Source organism: Haliotis rubra, unplaced genomic scaffold, assembly GCF_003918875.1.
Source record: "Haliotis rubra isolate DU_JTF1 unplaced genomic scaffold, ASM391887v1 Scf333, whole genome shotgun sequence".
Lineage (NCBI taxonomy): Eukaryota > Metazoa > Mollusca > Gastropoda > Lepetellida > Haliotidae > Haliotis > Haliotis rubra.
In genome coordinates, this window is record NW_025767006.1 from 826,260 (window position 1) to 843,886 (window position 17,627).

Genomic DNA, 17,627 nt, shown 5'->3' on the forward strand with positions numbered 1-17,627 from the left:
CTGATAATACAATGATTCTCAGCTGCTACACAAGCTCAAGAAACAATCCCCTATCTAAAACTCTTGAACAAGTAACAACATTATTTACATACTTTGTCTTTGGCTGTAATCCCAAATGAAACCCAAACAAGAACTCCAAAAATACTCAATTCTCCCTAATTTATATGAACCTGCACTTCAATACTTAGTGTAATAAGCTTTGAAGGTCTTCACTGTGGAAAATCCATGTATTAATAAATTCACAGAAAGTATGTTTTGTTGTCTGTCACCTGTACCAATGTTGTAAACATATAGCGTTTCTCCATCACAATACATCATTGTCAACCAATGAAAAGCAGCAACAAGAGACACCAGTTATACACCAGTTAGGAGGCAACAACTAAATGTTTACAGCTGAAGCACTAAAACCAAAGTTAGGCTACAGAAATCAAAGTTGAGTAGCGCATGGACAAAATCATCCCATATTAACAGCCTCTTACCTCTTCCTCATTCTCTTCCTCATACTGAAAAAGAAATTCAAATAAGTTATTAAATAAATCCATCTATACCCCCTACCCATAATCACTGGTACAGTGAACCAAAGTAATGAGCGAGTGAGTCAAGTTTTACGCCGCTTTTAGCAATATTCCAGCAATATCACAGCGGGGGACAACAGAAATGGGCTTCACACATTTTACCCATGTAGGGAATAGGACCCGAGTCTTCAGCGTGACGAGTGAATGCTTTACCAGTAGGCTACCCCACCGCCCCAATTAATATAAACCATAAGGACAGGCTAGCCATGTGGAATAACATTCAGAATTCTGCACATTAGATATTTTCAAGTTACTTTACTGTCCTTCCTTGTCCAGAAAAATGCATGACATCGTCCAGTGTTCAGAGACAGCAAATATATTGTTGGTCATTGCTTCAACACAATCATTATATTACCTGAAGGAAGGGCTGAATAATTAACAACACATTTTCTTTCTGCACAGCCACAATTTTCTGTTTATAAAGCCAGAGTAAGAATATTTTTCTGATGAGTACTCATGGGAACTAAATATTTTCATTTCTCGTAATAAACACAATATGCTATTAAACACTCCAGTCAAATCAAAGCAAGATGATTTCAAACCTCATCATTTTCTAAAGCTTCTCCAGTAAAATACAACACGGCCCTGGGTACTATCCTCTCCTGAATAAAATGTCCGATTTCAAAATCTGCCGCTAATAAGGCCTCCAAGTCTTCATCCTGAAATACAATAGTAAAATCCATGACACTTTATACAAACCCCATCAGGCATTGAGGGACCAGTTGAAATCCCATGAAACTATGTGGCAAGTTTCATACCATTTTACGCAGGTAATTTCTCAAGAACTATATATGCTGCATGGAATACAGAAATAAGTTGGTAAGATTGAGAACAGCCTGTTTTAATGACAGGTTTCTGACATGCCCAAGGGACACAACTCTGCATAGCTATTACATGAGCTGATTACCTCCCCTCAAAACCAAATGAAAATGAGATGAGTTCATTTTTTATGGTCGTGAACTCACCATGTCAGCTTCTTCACCCTCTGGTACTGAAAATAAAAAGAAGAAGAAAGGTTATACATTGGACACTCTTAGGGCTGTGTAATGGCAAATAAATCATTTTTGCAATATATTAGGAGCTTGAATGTTTGCCAGTGACTAATGACACCAAGTTTCTACATACGAAGTCCCTAAATATAAACGTTGGTTGGATAGTCAGGGTGAGTGAGTGAGTTTAGTTTTATGCCGCTTTTAGCAATATTCCAGCAATATCATGGCAGGGGACACCAGAAATGGGCTTCACACATTGTGCCCATGTGGGAATCGAACCCGGGTCTTCAGTGTGACGAGCTAACGCCTTAACCACTAGACTACCCCATCGCCCCTGGATGGTCGGGGATTTCATGTTCCTATTGTATACAATCTATGCTAAGTAAAGTATGCAAGTGTAGATTTTTATTTAAATCATAGAGAAAATCACAATATTCATAAAATCGGTTCTCAGAAACAATATCGCACCATCTACTGGTGATTCCCTGGTCATGGCCTCATGCTGTATATGTTAGTTGAAATGTGTGAGGTCCGTTTGAGTTTGTTATGACCATATTTAACTGTAGTTTGACAGTAATTCTTATACTTTGTACCTGATGGGGGGTTGAAGAAATTGAAGAAGGAATCATTCTGTACAGTTTTGGTGACTGTGCGAGTCGTGCCTCTGCCCTTGTGTTTCTGCTTCTTCTTCACCACTTTCACAGTCACATTCTTGCCTTTGTTCCAGCTGATGTTGCAACTGAAATGAATTCTTGCCATTAAACCCAGGTTCAAAATATCTCTCTGGACATTATGACATGGAATTCAAGATAAGTGAGTGAGTTCAGTTTTATGCCTCTTTTAGCAATATGCCAGCAATATCATGGCAGGGGACACCAGAAATGGGCTTCACACATTGTACCCATGTGGGGAATCGAACCCGGGTCTTCGGCGTGACGAGCTGGACGCTTTAACCACTAGGCTACCCACCGCCCCTGATTGCAGATAAACACCTAAAAATAATTCTAGTTTCTACACAGAAGGATAGGGTTTTTTTCCCTTGAATCTGTGCCAAGTTACATTACTTTTCTCCAGAATCTCAAAATTTAACTAATTTACATGACACAAAAAACTCAGATATTAAGTTTAAAAACATCAAATTTCATCTTATGACAGTTCAGTGATGCCATGCCATCAGCTTGATGTTTATTGCTGCACTCAAGAATATATGACAGCGGTCTATAAATAATTGACTTGACTATACATTACAGTGAATGAAATAATGAACATCAATCTTCACAACATTAATGAACATCAATCTTCACAACATTGGGATACCACGATCTGCATCTACCGCATCACCAAGCCTGACCACTCTGTCCCATGAATAGCCTCCAACCACAAGTATGGGCTTCTGGAGATCAATTCTAACCCAATCTTAAAAGGAGTTGAGTGAGTGAGCTTAGTTTTACGCCGCTTTTAGCAATATTCCAGCAATATCTCAGTGGGAGACACTGGACATGGGCTTCACACATTGTACCCACGTGGGGAATCGAACCCAGATCTTAGGCATGATGAGCGAACGCTTCAAGCACTAGCCTACCACACCGCCCCTAGACTTAAAAGGAATAAATCATTTTGCTTAAATCCCAAAGCAGCATACTTACCCCTGGCATTTGATTATTTCGGGGCCTTCATACGCAAGTGGGTCTTGCGTGTCTGGCTCGAACCTCATTGTGTACTGCTTTGTTAGCAGTGTCTCTGTGAAATACTCATTTGCTTCAAAGTAAAATTCCAAAGTAAATCCCTGCAACAGAAGACAGAAAACAACTTAAAAAATTATACCTCTTCTAAAAATTTTACCTACATCAATTAACATGACATTTGGTTGGTTGGTTTGTTGTTCAACGCCGCACTAAGCAATATTCCAGCTATATGGCGGCGGTCTGTAAATAATCAAGTCTGGACCAGACACATCAATGGCCAACAGCATAAACATCATTCTACACAACTGAGATACAATGACGTGTCTACCAAGTCAGCAAGCCTGACCACCAGATCCTGTTAGTCGCCTCTTACGACAAGCATTGGTTACTGATGGCCAATTCTAACCCGGATCTTCTTGGGTAATTTACATGAGAAGCAATGGTTTTACAGATCTGCTATGGAAAGGAGAACTACCACCAATTTCAGTCAAAGTTAAACTTGTTGCCATGGAAAACCAAAAAATATTTTAAGAAATCCAAAACTACCAAAAGGCACTAGTTCACTACCAAACCTATGGATGTGCCAAGTTTGGTGAAGAAATTTTGAACGGTTTTATGTTCTGCTCCGGAAAAGACAAATTTGCACGGACCCATGGACGGACTGTGTCCATTTTAATATCCCCCATAAAACGAATTGCGACGGATATAAAATATAGGAAGGTTAAGCGCACATGCAAAAAGCATTATGCAACCCAATACTGTATTTCAGACTGTTAATTTAAACACACCTAAACATATGTCATCTTGTCTAGGAACAGTAATGACTGTATCTAATCTCTCACTCTATTAATATGTAACAATACTAGGCAACAACTGCACAGGAGTGGTAAATTGTATTGCAAACTTGCTTCCATGAACAAGCAGCATGTAATATAATCTATAAGACATTTCTCCACACTATGCATGTGAAATCAGTCTCAATGGATCTCCCACAGAACTTCAGAAGGTATTATTTGCAAGATCAATACCGGCTACTGCAACATGTTACATTCTAATTCACTGTCTACACCTGTTACTTCGACTGCTGCTAATGAATAATCACCATCTATTATTGCCCCTTAATTGAGCTGAACAAAGCAACTCCCGCCAATAATTGTGACATTTTGCAACTTGGCATTTCTGGTGACATTCGTCAGAATTATATTTAGCCTTTTCAAGCAGGAGCTGTTACACAGGATATGTGAAATACCCTCCCCTACTCACCTGAGGTATAATGATAAAGGGAGGTGGTATGGGTATTGAAGGTTTAAAGTGTATTACAAGATATAACAGCAAGTCTCCTGGTGTGTTGGTAAAGCGTTGGACTTGTGATACAATATATTGTGATACATGAGGTCGTGTGTTGCGATATGTATTACAATATACTGCATAATTCAAATTTTGTATTCAGAAGCAATCTGACACATCATTGTATTCATTGTAGTTCATAAATAAAACAAAATGCTGGTCATAATGGCAATGGCACATTACAGCATTTTGGAATTACTCGAATTACACCATTTCGAAGGTGTTCAGCAAGTGTGCAACACATGATGAACTTCACCATTTCAAACCACACAACATATTGAGCATTTAAAAATAATATTTTGACATACGTAGAAAGAATGAACCTCAATAAACTGATAAACCAACACTACCACACATCCTTTCGATACGACACCTATCCATCCACATACTATGGGGTGATACGACTCGTATCCCAATACAGTACTTATATCTCATGAAATCCTTTCTTTCTGAAGGTCCATGATGATCCTTTCATGCTCTATTCAAAAGAGTGAGTGAGTGTGTTTTGGTTTTACGCTTTTAGCAATATAACAGCAATATCAAGGCAGGGGACACCAGAAATGGGCTTCACACTTTGTACCCATGTGGGGAATCGAACCCGGGTCTTCGGTGTGACGAGCGAACGCTTTAACCACTAGGCTACCCCACCGCCCCTCTATTCAAAAGATGTTGGGAGGACATCACCAAAGATAATTATCTGCCTTAGAGGTATCTCAGGTTTGTTCTATGCTGCAGCTGGAGATCCTTTCAAGTTCAATATAGTTATACTAGTGGTAGGTATGATGCAGCCATATCAAATTAGAAAGAAGTTCAGAGGTGTCCTAAACCTGCTTGAACAAAACAAAAAGTGTACCGTGTATGTATTTTCTGGTACTTTTATTCAGTTCAATTGTAAAGGAAAATAAAGAATTGAGAACTGGTTTAGCTTCATGAGTGAGTGAGTATGTTTTACGCCGCTTTTAGCAATATTCCATCAAAATCATGGCAGGGGGACACCAGAAATGGGCTTCACTCATTGTACCCATGTGGGGAATCGAACCCGGGGTCTTCGGCGTGACGAGCAAACGCTTTAACCGCTAGGCTACCCCTAGCTTCATGAGGAATGAAGCCTCTGAAGAATCTAAGGAAGCCCCCACCTTCAGGGTCACTTCACAGCACCTCATTTCAAATTGATATGATACCTGCGTTTGCCTCATTGCCACCAACACAGTGTACTCACCATAGGTTCTGATTCAGAGAACTTGACTTTTATATCTTGAAGATGTTGGAGTATAGGTTCATCCTGATCCTGAAAGCAAAACTGGTATCATGGACCACTGTTTCATGCCTGCAGACACATTTGTATGAATTGTTGAAAGTTGACCTTCAACTTATCCTGACCAAAGCACTCAAGCAGGGTGACTCCTAAAATATGGATAAAATAGAGAAAATCTAATCCATCTTTCTTGTGACATTTTTTTAATCAAGTGACCTTCACCTTTGACCTTCTCACAACACGTATCCTACAGGGTCATATGGAGTGAGTGAGTTTAGTTTCACGCCGCTTTTAGCAATATGCCAGCAATATCACGACGGGGGACTCCAGATTTGGGCTTCACACATTGTACCCATGTGGGGAATCAAACCCGTGTCTTCTGCATGACGAGCAAACGCTTTAACCACTAGGCTACCCCACCGCCCCGTCATATGGAGGAAGTCTATGAAGAACATTTAATTTCAACGATCATCAGAAAATCAGCAGTAGTGGTCAAACTCAAACTAAAACTGATTAGCTGTGATATTTAAAGCCCCAGATTCAATTCTGCAATACACATACCTGGACCATTTCTGACAACATATCTACATTCTTGAAAACTGTTAACCAAAAGTGAGGGACTCCCTTTGCATCACCTGGAAACAAATACATGGAGTTAAATAAACCTTAGGATGATACAAGCACCATGGTCAGCATTATCCAATTTCATCATAGCTACCTGAGACATGCAGTGGCTGACCGCACTAGCATCAAAGCATTATGGCACACCAAAAATAAGTTCACACTTGTGGCCTTTTACGGCAGATGAGTGAGTTTGTAGGGTTTTACACCGTTTTTAGCAAATATTCCAGCAATATCATCAAGGGACACCAGAAATATTTCACACATTGTACTCATGTGAGGAATCAAACCAAGGAATTCGGCATGACAAGCGAACGCTGTAACCACGGAGCTACCCCACAGCCCCTTTAACAGCAAGTATTAATTTTTGTGGACCTTAATATTCTGTCAATATATCCTCCCACATGCAACCATATGGAACACTGTTAAACTGAACAGAATTCTCAACTCCTGAAATTGTAAAGGATTGCATTTCAGTACTGTTGTAAGCTGCAGGCCAGATCAATAGCTGGTGAGCATGACCACATGATTGATTAATCAGGGGTAGCTGGAGAGAGGTTAAACTTCCCAAGTGGTTCAGGATAAATATCCACCATGTACTCACTCTCTTCCTCCTTCTTGTCTTCTTCCTTCTTCTCGTCTTCAACCTTCGCCTTATTCTTCATATCCTCCTTGCCGGAAAGAGAGGATTAAAATGTCAGACAAGTGTAACTAACACACCATATACATGGAGATTTTACAGCCACTTCCATTAGTAGATTCTGCATACTGACGAGGCTGTACCCTATTTATCTACAGAAGCGAACTGTATTATAACTATACTAACGTCTTAGTGACTGTAATATTTACTGAAATATAGCTGGAATATTGCTGAGTGCGACATTAAACAACAATGACTGACTGAGTTTGGTTTTACGCCGCTTTTAGCAATATTCCAGCAACATCACGGCAGGGGACACCAGAAATGGGCTTCACACAATGTACCCATGTGGGGAATCTAACCCGGGTCTTCGGCGCGACAAGCCAACACATTAACCACTAGGCTACCCCACCACCCCCTAAAGAACAATGCATCAACCTTAGTAACTTTGTATGTGACCAATTAGAACTTTTCATTCAGTCAGCAGTATTTTTAGCGATTAATACAAAAGACTAAAAAACAGTCCAAGACCATACAACTCTTTAATGTTTACATTATTACCCTGTCAAGCCATTAATCGGATGATCTCTAACTTCTGTTGTAATAGTGGGGTGTAATGCATCTTGTGGGGAGTAAAGCGGTTGACCATTGTTCATTTTCCACGTTAGTGGTGGTCCGATTAATTGAAATAATCGAAGATTGGTCGCAGTATCTAAACGACCAAGAAATCGATCATGTCTTCTAATAATCGAACACAAGCAATTCTGGAACACTTGTTTTCATAAACAATATTTTTCACAAGGTTGGTTTTGTCTGTTATATTTCATAAGCACTACAAGCTCGTTTCAAGTCATGATTGAATTTATCTTAAAGACTCCAAGAAATTTATGTTCCTGACATACTAGTCATCCTTTAAAGATGTGAAATCTTGCCCAAAAATACAAAAGAACTACGTTTTTTCCATATTTTTATGTGCATTAACAAATTTCTTTAATGACGCTAACCAATTTTTTTCGATGATTGATCGGTTGTAATAAACCAATCATCAATTATGAGATTTTAACCAATTCCCAACACTATTCCACGTAGGTCACAGAAACCAGTCACTAACTGGGTCATCATTAACTTTGGACGTGTTGTCCTTCAGGGTCGTGTTTCACTCCCTACTACTTACAGCCAGTTCCTCGTCATCTTTCTCATCCTCACTCGGCCAATCACACTCATCTTCTGTAGGCTCTGTTATCCCATTTAAAATGTCTTTTCTCTGTAAATTAAAATGAGAGTGTGTGGTTTTAAAACTGCTTTGAGCGGCGAGCCAGATTTAGTACACCAGCAGAGGCCCAGATAAGCTGCGTATCCAGGTAAAATATGCATAGAAAATTTCCAATTAGGCATTGAAAAATAATTGTTGCGTACCAATTACGCATTTAAAATGTTAGATATGCAAAAAGTTTAAAACAAATGCGTACGGAATACATTATAAAAATCGCTTGCGTAATGAAAAAGACATCGATTGCTATCAAGTTGTACTGTTAGTATAGGACAAGTGCTGCACTGTCCATTTAGGATGAGGGATTTTTTATGAACTCATTTCCATTATATTTAAGTTGGTTTTGATTAGGTATGACATAGTCATAAGGCAGAACATACCTGCTTAGTAAACTTACTCAGTCACAGAATACTTAGGTGAGTAAAATGACTGAAATACGCACATATTTGAAAGCAGTGGGTAACGGAAAATGAAATACCCACTCAACATTCATATTACGCACTCCAAAAAAATACAGTGGGTACAGTACCCACATGAGCTAAATCTTATCTGGAGCTCTGCACCAGGGTCTCGAACGGAATAGAGTAACTTGGTGGATCATCAAAATATATATAGATACATCAAATCTATAGCAGAGGATGATAATAAAAAAACAAACATACTTTGTTATGAAAAGGTTGTGAAAGAACACATAGGACAATGTGGACACATATAGGGTCAACCAAAAGTATGACAGGCATTAGAAGAGGGACATTACATTCACTACATTTTGGACATGAAAAACCTCTCACCACAATACAAGCTATTTGTATTCTGTTAGCATAAAAACATCTCCCACTGCTTTTAGTCAGTGCTGTGATAATGCATTATGCATAACAGAATAATGACGGTGATATCAACTTACCTTGTCAAATAGAGACACATATTTGGATGCGTATTTACACTCAAGAGAATGAACTTCCTTGTAGAACTCAGACTCCAGCTTGACTACATCAAACTGTAGTTTCTTTAGAGCCTTCAGACGCCGCTTCACCACCTTCGGCAAACTGAAATAATAATAATGTGTATGGTTTAACAGCATTTTTAGCAATATTTCAGCAATATCTCGGCGGGGACACCAAGAAATTGACCACAAACATAGTACCGATTTGGGGAATTGAACCTGGTTTACGACATGACGACTTAACCACTAGGCTCCTGAACCCACAATTACGAGGACTTAAACAAGGATACCAGTTGTCCTGATGACCTTACCATACACTGTTCCCCGAAATCCCAGTTTTTGATATTTTAGAGCTTAGGGAACAGAGAAACATGTCTTAATTTATGGTTAAATATCATGAATATTAAACATCTTGTTATTCCAAATCAAATCAAACCCCTGGTTAAAATTTGTTTCCAATTTTGATCAGTGTTTGTATTTTTACAAAAAACAATAGATGTGAGTGAGTGAGTGAGTTAAGTTTTACATCGCTTATAGCATAATTCCAGCAATATCACGGTGGGGGACCCCAGAAATGGGCCTCGGTGTGACGAGCTAACGCTTTAACCACTAGGCTACCCCACCGCCCCACAATAGATGAATGGAAAGGCAGGGCTCCAGATAAGGGTCGTATCGGCGTATGTACGGATAAAAAATTTGCACGATACGGTAGGAAATAATTGATAAACGTAGCAGATACGCACCACGGCAATGGCGTACGGTCTTAGAATTATTTACAGAGGTATTTATCTGAAAAAGTATTGTTTTATTGTTTATTGACCTGTTTACACAAGACTAGCAATGTTGTGGTGCATATATGAAACGAAACACAAGATTCAGTACTCTAAATGTAGGCTTAAGGTTTTCGAGTACTCCTATATTGAAAAAAAAAGGAGTACGTACTCCTGGTGTTCAAAAATTATCTGGAGCCCTGGAAAGGTATACATGGTTGTGTCATCTACTGTTATCGAGTACATTTGGAAAGACTTCTGCCCGTATCCCCTCTTAAATTTCATTCTAGTCAACTCATATCACCTGAATATACATTCCTCATCTGATAAGGATGAGTTTTAACGCGTTTCTTTTATGGTATCTGAACGTACTGAAAAACATATCAAACTTCTAGAAATGTTTCCTCATCGTTAAAATTGCTGTAGGAAGAGTTCCCTACACTGAGTGTGCTCTGGTGATTTATTTCTACTAAATAAATATCATGGTTGATTATAAAATAAATATATCCTATTTCACTATCATCAGAGAGAAATTCATATTTTTTTTTATCTAAGTTCAAATGTCTCTAAACATACAAAAAACTACAAAATACAAAAACAAAATATGAATACACACCTTTAGAGTCTCTATAAAAGACATGTAAGCTAAATGAGTTTTGTGCAGTGGTTTTTAAGGAGAAGTGGATGAACTACACCCCCTGTTGTATGGGACGCACAGGATGAATAGAATCAAATTCAACTAAGTTCAAACATCTGTAGAAGTGACAAAATTAAGAAATTGGATGAACAAGGTATGAGATGCACACCTTTAGAGTCCCAATGAAACACACGTAGAAGCTCAATCAATTCTGTTGAGCAGCTTTTGTGGAGAAGTGGATAGACTTCATCCCCTATAACACTATATTCAGAGAGAAATTCAACAAAATTTATGTAAGTTCAAACGGCATTAAAATTGGAAAAATAAATAAAATACAAAATCAAAATATGAGATGCATGCCTTTAGAGTCCCTATAAATCACATGTGTAATCTAAATGAATTCCATAGAGTAGTTTTTGAGGAGAAGTGGACAACGTACACCCCCTGTTGGATGGAACGAACAGGCTGAATAGAACAAAATTCAACTAAGTTCAAACATCTGTAAAAGTGACAAAATTAAGAAATTGCATACAAAATTATGAAATGCACACCTTTCAAGTCCCTACGAAAGACATGTAGAAGTTCATTCAATTCTGTTAAGCAGTTTTTGTTGAGAAGTAGATAGACCTATTACACTATCATCATAGAGAAATTCAGCAAAATGTACCTAAGTTCAAATGTCTCTAAACTTACAAAAAAAAAACAAATAAAATACAAAAACAAAATATGAGATGCACACCATTAAAGTCCCAAGAAAGCCCATGTATATGTTCATTGAATTCCACAGAGCGTTTTTGTGGAGAAGTGGATAGAGTACATTCCCTGTTTTGTACGGATGGACACGGAGGGTAACCCTATATGCCCCCTGCCATATATGGCGGGGGCATAAAAATCAATAGTCCAAAAGCATAATACCAACAACAAAAATTCAGATTTTACATGTCATCTGGCCTTGTAACCTGAAAAATGTAACTTGATTGAAACACACACACACACACAACCCAGAAAAGGCCAACCTGAAATACACCCCTCAAATTTCAATTGCGATAACATCGTTTTCCTTGTGATGTCCACATATTCTCGTCCTTAGTTAATATTCAGTACTTAATAGCATAAATACCACATACTTACTACCTATGAATATTAACAAGTCTCACAATTAGAACAACACAAATAAAAACATTTTTTAAAAATAAAAAGATAAATGGTATCAGCTGTTAATTAAGGGAAGTAATTCAATATATTGCACAATATTCCATAATTCCTATGCAATACATATATAATCTTACCCTATAGAACAAGTACATACACCTTTACAAGACGATACAACATAATGGAGAACCTTGTCCTCCAGGGAGGCGAGATCTTGTTCAACATAACTAACACAACTTTCATTAAACCCATCAAACCTCATAAACAATACTTACTTTGCAATCATTTCATCAATTTCATCCAATTTGTCAGATAAAGTACTCATTGTGGATGTGTTGGTCCTGACACCTTTTCTCAACCAGTCTTTCCCAAGAACTGACGTACCCTACCACGCACACATACACAACACAATTATTGATTCTCTCCCTTCAATGGAGATTAAGTTCATAACACTGGCCAATCCATATTGTCATCAATAAGTGGCAACATCTGTACCTCCCGAAACTATAATTACAGCTTTATATGTGCCAAATGCATGTCGTAAAGCTGAAATTACAAACCCAGCTTCACAATTCATCTAAAGAAAGTGACTAACTATAAATGACGACAACAGTCAACAAGTTCCAGATGGCTTTCCCTCCTTTCATATCGCTCACTTAAAGAAAACTACACGTACTTCGGCACTCCACTACATATATTCACAAACAAGAGGCCTCGGAAATATTCTCATCTCATCCTGGCTACGAGGTATCTTTATCTACATTTATCTTAATTAGTCATTTGGTTAAATTTGTATTTTGTCTGTATTTTTGTCTGGTTAGGATAACATTGTCAACATATGCGAAATTACGACGAATAATGTTCAACCGATCCGTAGTTAACATTTATATCTAGCTCCCTCTAGAACAGCTTGGGCAGCCAGTTGTTAATGCAGCGTTTCAATCTTTTCCCATAGTTCAGTGCCAGAATTAAACTGAAGCATTAAAGGAATTTTGTTTGAACATTTCTTTCCCGTTTTAGTACCTGATGAATTTAAAAAAACAAACAGATGCAAACAAAATATATTATTATTTATTGAATTATTCACAATACATCCTTGTAGATTCAGTTTGTGCTATAAATCTGATCCAGAAAGTGAAAACATCTTGAATTAGTTCAAATTTGGCCATACTCTTTGGCTTTGACACGTTAAGCTAGACCTTTTTAACAAGTTGTCTAACATGTGACTTGTAAAGTAATTCTAAGGACAGGAAGGGATTGTATTTCCCTTTTGCTCCTACAAAGTTCTTTACTTGAAGTGAAGACAAGCATGATGGCTTCCTTGACGTCCCATCTCCCAAAATCAAAGCAGTAATACAGTGATAATGATTATTTTTCTTCAAAGTGAATTTATATACTTCCCCTCTCCTACCTATGGTGTAATCATCGACAAGGAAATTAAACTTAACTATCGACTTCTGTTGAAGTGGGTTGATCACTGGATTGTCTGGTCCAGACTCGATTATTTACAGACCGCCACTATATAGCTGGAATATTGCTGAGAGTGGCGTAAAACTAAACTCACTCACTCACTCACTGTTGAAGTGACCATTGCACATGTAGATTACGCAGCTCACCTCTGTATGTAGCCTGATGGTGTGCCAACGATGCTGCCCAGCTTGTCCTGAATGGCTGCTAGGACATGGGGGTTCTGCATCATGGTTGACAGGGCGTTTGCAGTCTGGGCATCATCTGGAATATCAGAACACTCTTAGCTTACCTGTATCACCTTCAGCAAAGCCGACCGAGTCAGCCATGGCTACCTCACCACCTCTCACAGCAACCGGCACCAGAGCATGGCTCCAAGTTGCTAGTGAATTGGTCACATTTGCAGGTAAAATTTGAGAAATACAACCAAATGATATGTAACACTTAGCCTTTGGCGAGAGAGGTAAAAATTCAATTAAATTAAGGCAGTTATTCCAGTTTTCATCATAAATAATTCCGACCTCGATTCAATTAAGAATTATTGTCAATGATTGATAGGTTTAGCTATGACTGACTTACCGATCTTCAAGAGTCTAAAAGACTATTTACAAAATATTTATTAACATTGATCTCTAATAGTGGAACTTAGTAAATTTGACAATATCTGAACAATAACTGAAAATCTATATGGCAACTAACATTAAAGTTTGGCTAGTAAATTCTAATTTTCACATAGCTAATAACAAGGAAGCGAAAATATGAACTTGGAGCCCTGCAGAATAAACTACAACCAGCATGTCCACTCAGTACTGGATTTATGGATGACCAGGCCATTCCAGGTATCTCCTTTAACGAAGAACTAGCAGGTAAGTGGCTGTGTCAAACCCTGTGACACTGTGATTCTAATATCAACCTGGGTTTTACCTCGACTACAAACATCAGGGTCCCCCGGGACCCCCAATTATTAATTTTAAGGGTCCTTGAGGGCCATATAACAGTCCTGTGAAGGAACAGTGTAGAGAACTCTATGTTTTGATACTTTCTTGAGAGCCAGGAATGAATCATTGATCATGTGGACTGATGGATAAAATAAGCAACCACTTAGCAAAGTCATAGATGTGTTGTGGGTACAATGAATATGGAGTGATTTTTTTTCTGCGTCTATTTTCTACATATGTGCGCACTGGGCAAAGCAGGGCTCGATTTATGAGATGTTAACCTACTTGCACCAGGTGCAACCTGAGATAAAAACCTAGTAGCACCAGCCAAATTCCAGTTGCAACGTAGTGTGTTAAGACCTCAGGGGTTTCAGTGCACAAAAACATATATCTGTGATGTTGTACCAATGAAACCATAGCAACACAGAGACACTACTGGTTTCAGTTTATTGGAGCTGTCATAGCCAAGAGGTGTTTATAAATAGCAATGTTTTGGTGCCATTGCTATTCAAAGTTTAGAAGAAATATGAGCCGACATATTTATGCTTTTAATGTTAGATTTATTGTTGATTTATTTTTTGAAACTTGACTTGCACCTGGTGCAAGTTAGACTAACAAGAAGACAAAGTCATCAATATCCCCCGCAATGGCAAAATACTCTTCATGATTATGTCTACGAGTTATGATTATGTCAAATATTTAGGTGAGTATATAGAAAAGTGGAAGGAGAGTTTTGAAAGGTTTTTAAAGTTCTGCTCCAGAAAGGAGCACTATCGCCAATTTCAGTCTAAATCAAACTTGTTGCCATGGAAATGCCAATTATATTTTATTAAGAATTCCAAAACTACCAAAAGGCACCAGTACACCACCAGAACTATGTATGTGGCAAGTTTGGTGAAGAAACATTGAACGGTTTTAGGGTACTGCTCCGGAAAAGAGCACTACCACTAATTTCAGTTTTAGTCAAACTTGTTGCCATGGAAATGACAAAAAAAAATTATTCAGAATTCCAAAACTACCAAAAGGCACCAGTACACCACCAGATCCATGTGTGTGCCAAGTTTGGTGAAGAAATATTGAACGGTTTTAGAGTTCTGCTCCGGAAAAGACAAATGTGCACGGACAGACGGAGTCCATTTTAATACCCCCCTCAAAACGCGTTGCGGGGATAATAACTAGGTTGCACTTTGTAATATTGGGTTGCACCAGTGCAAGTAACAGCACTAAATCGAGCCCTGCAAAGTGAGGTGAGGTATGGGGTTTCACATCGTACCTGAGAATATATGACTATGTGCATGCATGTGTATGTGAGGCTGCTTTTACTAGCCCAGACTTAAGCTGGTTTTATAGTGCAAGCCCACTGAGATACCATGCTGCAGTGAAGCATGAATACCCTACTCAGACACATTATACTGACTCCGAGCCGACCAGTCCTTGATGTACCCATTAATGCCGAGCGCCAGGCAGGGACCAACAAGTACCATATCTTAACATCTTTTGGTATGATGCAGCCGGGGATTGAACCCGCGCCCTTCGCTCTCTGGGCGGATGCTCTAACCACTACACCACAGAGGCGGTTTACTGGACAGGGCAAGTACAGTAAATGAGTAACAGGTAAGTAACAGTTCAGTTCAAGGGAGGTAACCTACCATCTGCCTGTTCTTCTCCGGACTCAACCTCCTCAACTTCCTCTTCCCCTTCAGCTGGTGGTTTACTGAAAACATCAGGAATACCATCAAATATGTTCTGCTCTTAACAAGTGAATCAGCAAACTTGACCACTTTCTTTTCAAACTGAGACTTCAGTGTCTAGGTTCAGAGTTTGGACTTTATTTAACTGTATGCACAACCTTATCATAATAAACAGGTGTGGCAGTAAGATTGCTGAAAAAAACTAATGCATTTCTAATGCCTTTCAGCCCCCATTTTCAACTTTGGGTCACCAAAATAAATGAACCAATGTTTCCAAATATCGGGAGCTCAGAATAATGATACTGGTATTAAACAATGTTTTAAAAACATAATGCCAAAGACAAAAACGCAAGCGCCAAGGGCACCTGTTTAAAACCTTCTTAAAACTGAAAGATTTCAATTTCAAACCCAGTTAGAGACAGCCTAAAAGATTTCAGGGACACGCTCCCCAAAATCCAATTTCGCAAATTAACTGGCGGCCCATAAAATGACACAGGTACTTATTAGGTATGAAGATATCATAATTTCTATCTTCGTAAAAAGATATAGACAGTTTACTAGAGGAAATCTGTCAATAAATTTAGACAGTCTAGCATGCCCAAGTCAAACAGTGTTGACGTGAAATGTGCTCAGCTAAACGCTGCCCAATAAAACACACTGACATCAGCCAGAATGATGTGTGAAAATATATCATACACAAACATGGTCCAAGTTTGAAGTATCGTGTTGCCCATTCTTCACACAACACCTTGACAATCCAATAATAAAACATTCAGACCACAAAACTTCAGCAGGGTTCTACCAGATGCACAATAGCATATCCTGCATAAAAAATAAATAATACAGAATGGATGCACAAAATATCTACTTAACACAATAGGGTGTATGTCGGTATGACTGAATCTTCAAAAACTATCAGAGTTAATAACATTCAAATATTTCTCCTCTGATGGAAATACAATCAAAGTTCGAACAGTCCATGTCAGACAGGTTTCACTCACACTAAACAAAGACATTTCCCATCTAATCATTACGGCATCAGACATACTCAGATCATTTCCTATTTTACAGAGAGTATCGACACGTGAAGATCTGGGTTAGAATTGGTCTTCAGCAACCCATGCTTGTCGTAAGAGGCAACTAACGGGATCAGGTGGTCAGGCTCTGTCACTTGGCTGACACATGGTGGTATCGTATCCTAGTTGCTTAGATCTATACTCATGCTGCTGATCACGGGATTGTCTGGTTAGACCGCCGCCACTTAGCTTGAATATTGCTGAGTACAGCATGTAACAACAATCAATCAACACAGAAAGTATCCTATTTCCAGATTTCCTTGCATGCTTTGTACTGCACTTTAGGGGAAATTCCGGGAATAAATACTTAAACACTTTAATGTGTTCCTTTTTTAGAGGGGCGGTGGGGTAACATAGTGGTTAAAGCGTTGGCTCGTCATGCCGAAGACCCCGGTTCAAATCCCCACATGGGTACAATGTGTGAAGCCCATTTCTGGTGTCCCCCACTGTGATATTGCTAAAAGCAGCGTAAAACCAAATTCAGTCAGTCAGTCCTTTTTTAGAGTCCATCAGCATATTTTATTTGCTGTTCTTACAGCAGTTGCTTTGGGACACCAATTTTGAAGAA

The 17,627-nt window shown here is 38.7% G+C and overlaps 1 protein-coding gene across 9 annotated transcripts in view; it reads right to left on the reverse strand.

Moving 5' to 3' along the window:
- The window catches only part of LOC124284308 (nucleosome assembly protein 1-like 1-A), a 47,314-nt gene that overhangs the window by 20,886 nt on the left and 8,801 nt on the right, over nt 1-17,627 (reverse strand). For 7 of the 9 annotated variants that reach the window (XR_006900523.1, XM_046720386.1, XM_046720392.1 and 4 more), the window contains exons 3-14: nt 15,942-16,006; nt 13,504-13,618; nt 9,290-9,431; nt 8,290-8,379; nt 7,080-7,146; nt 6,416-6,489; nt 5,819-5,887; nt 3,214-3,353; nt 2,161-2,306; nt 1,541-1,566; nt 1,118-1,234; nt 480-503 (exon numbers count right to left, since the gene is read on the reverse strand). Coding sequence is in view for 8 of the 9 variants with exons in the window: in XM_046720386.1 (XP_046576342.1) it covers nt 480-503; nt 1,118-1,234; nt 1,541-1,566; nt 2,161-2,306; nt 3,214-3,353; nt 5,819-5,887; nt 6,416-6,489; nt 7,080-7,146; nt 8,290-8,379; nt 9,290-9,431; nt 13,504-13,618; nt 15,942-16,006 (1,075 nt within the window). In the remaining variant the exon portion in view is untranslated. Of the gene's footprint in view, nt 1-479; nt 504-1,117; nt 1,235-1,540; nt 1,567-2,160; nt 2,307-3,213; nt 3,354-5,818; nt 5,888-6,415; nt 6,490-7,079; nt 7,147-8,289; nt 8,380-9,289; nt 9,432-12,162; nt 12,269-13,503; nt 13,619-15,941; nt 16,007-17,627 lie in introns of those variants that run through there. The other 2 variants (XM_046720387.1, XM_046720393.1) reach the window with 2 other exon arrangements.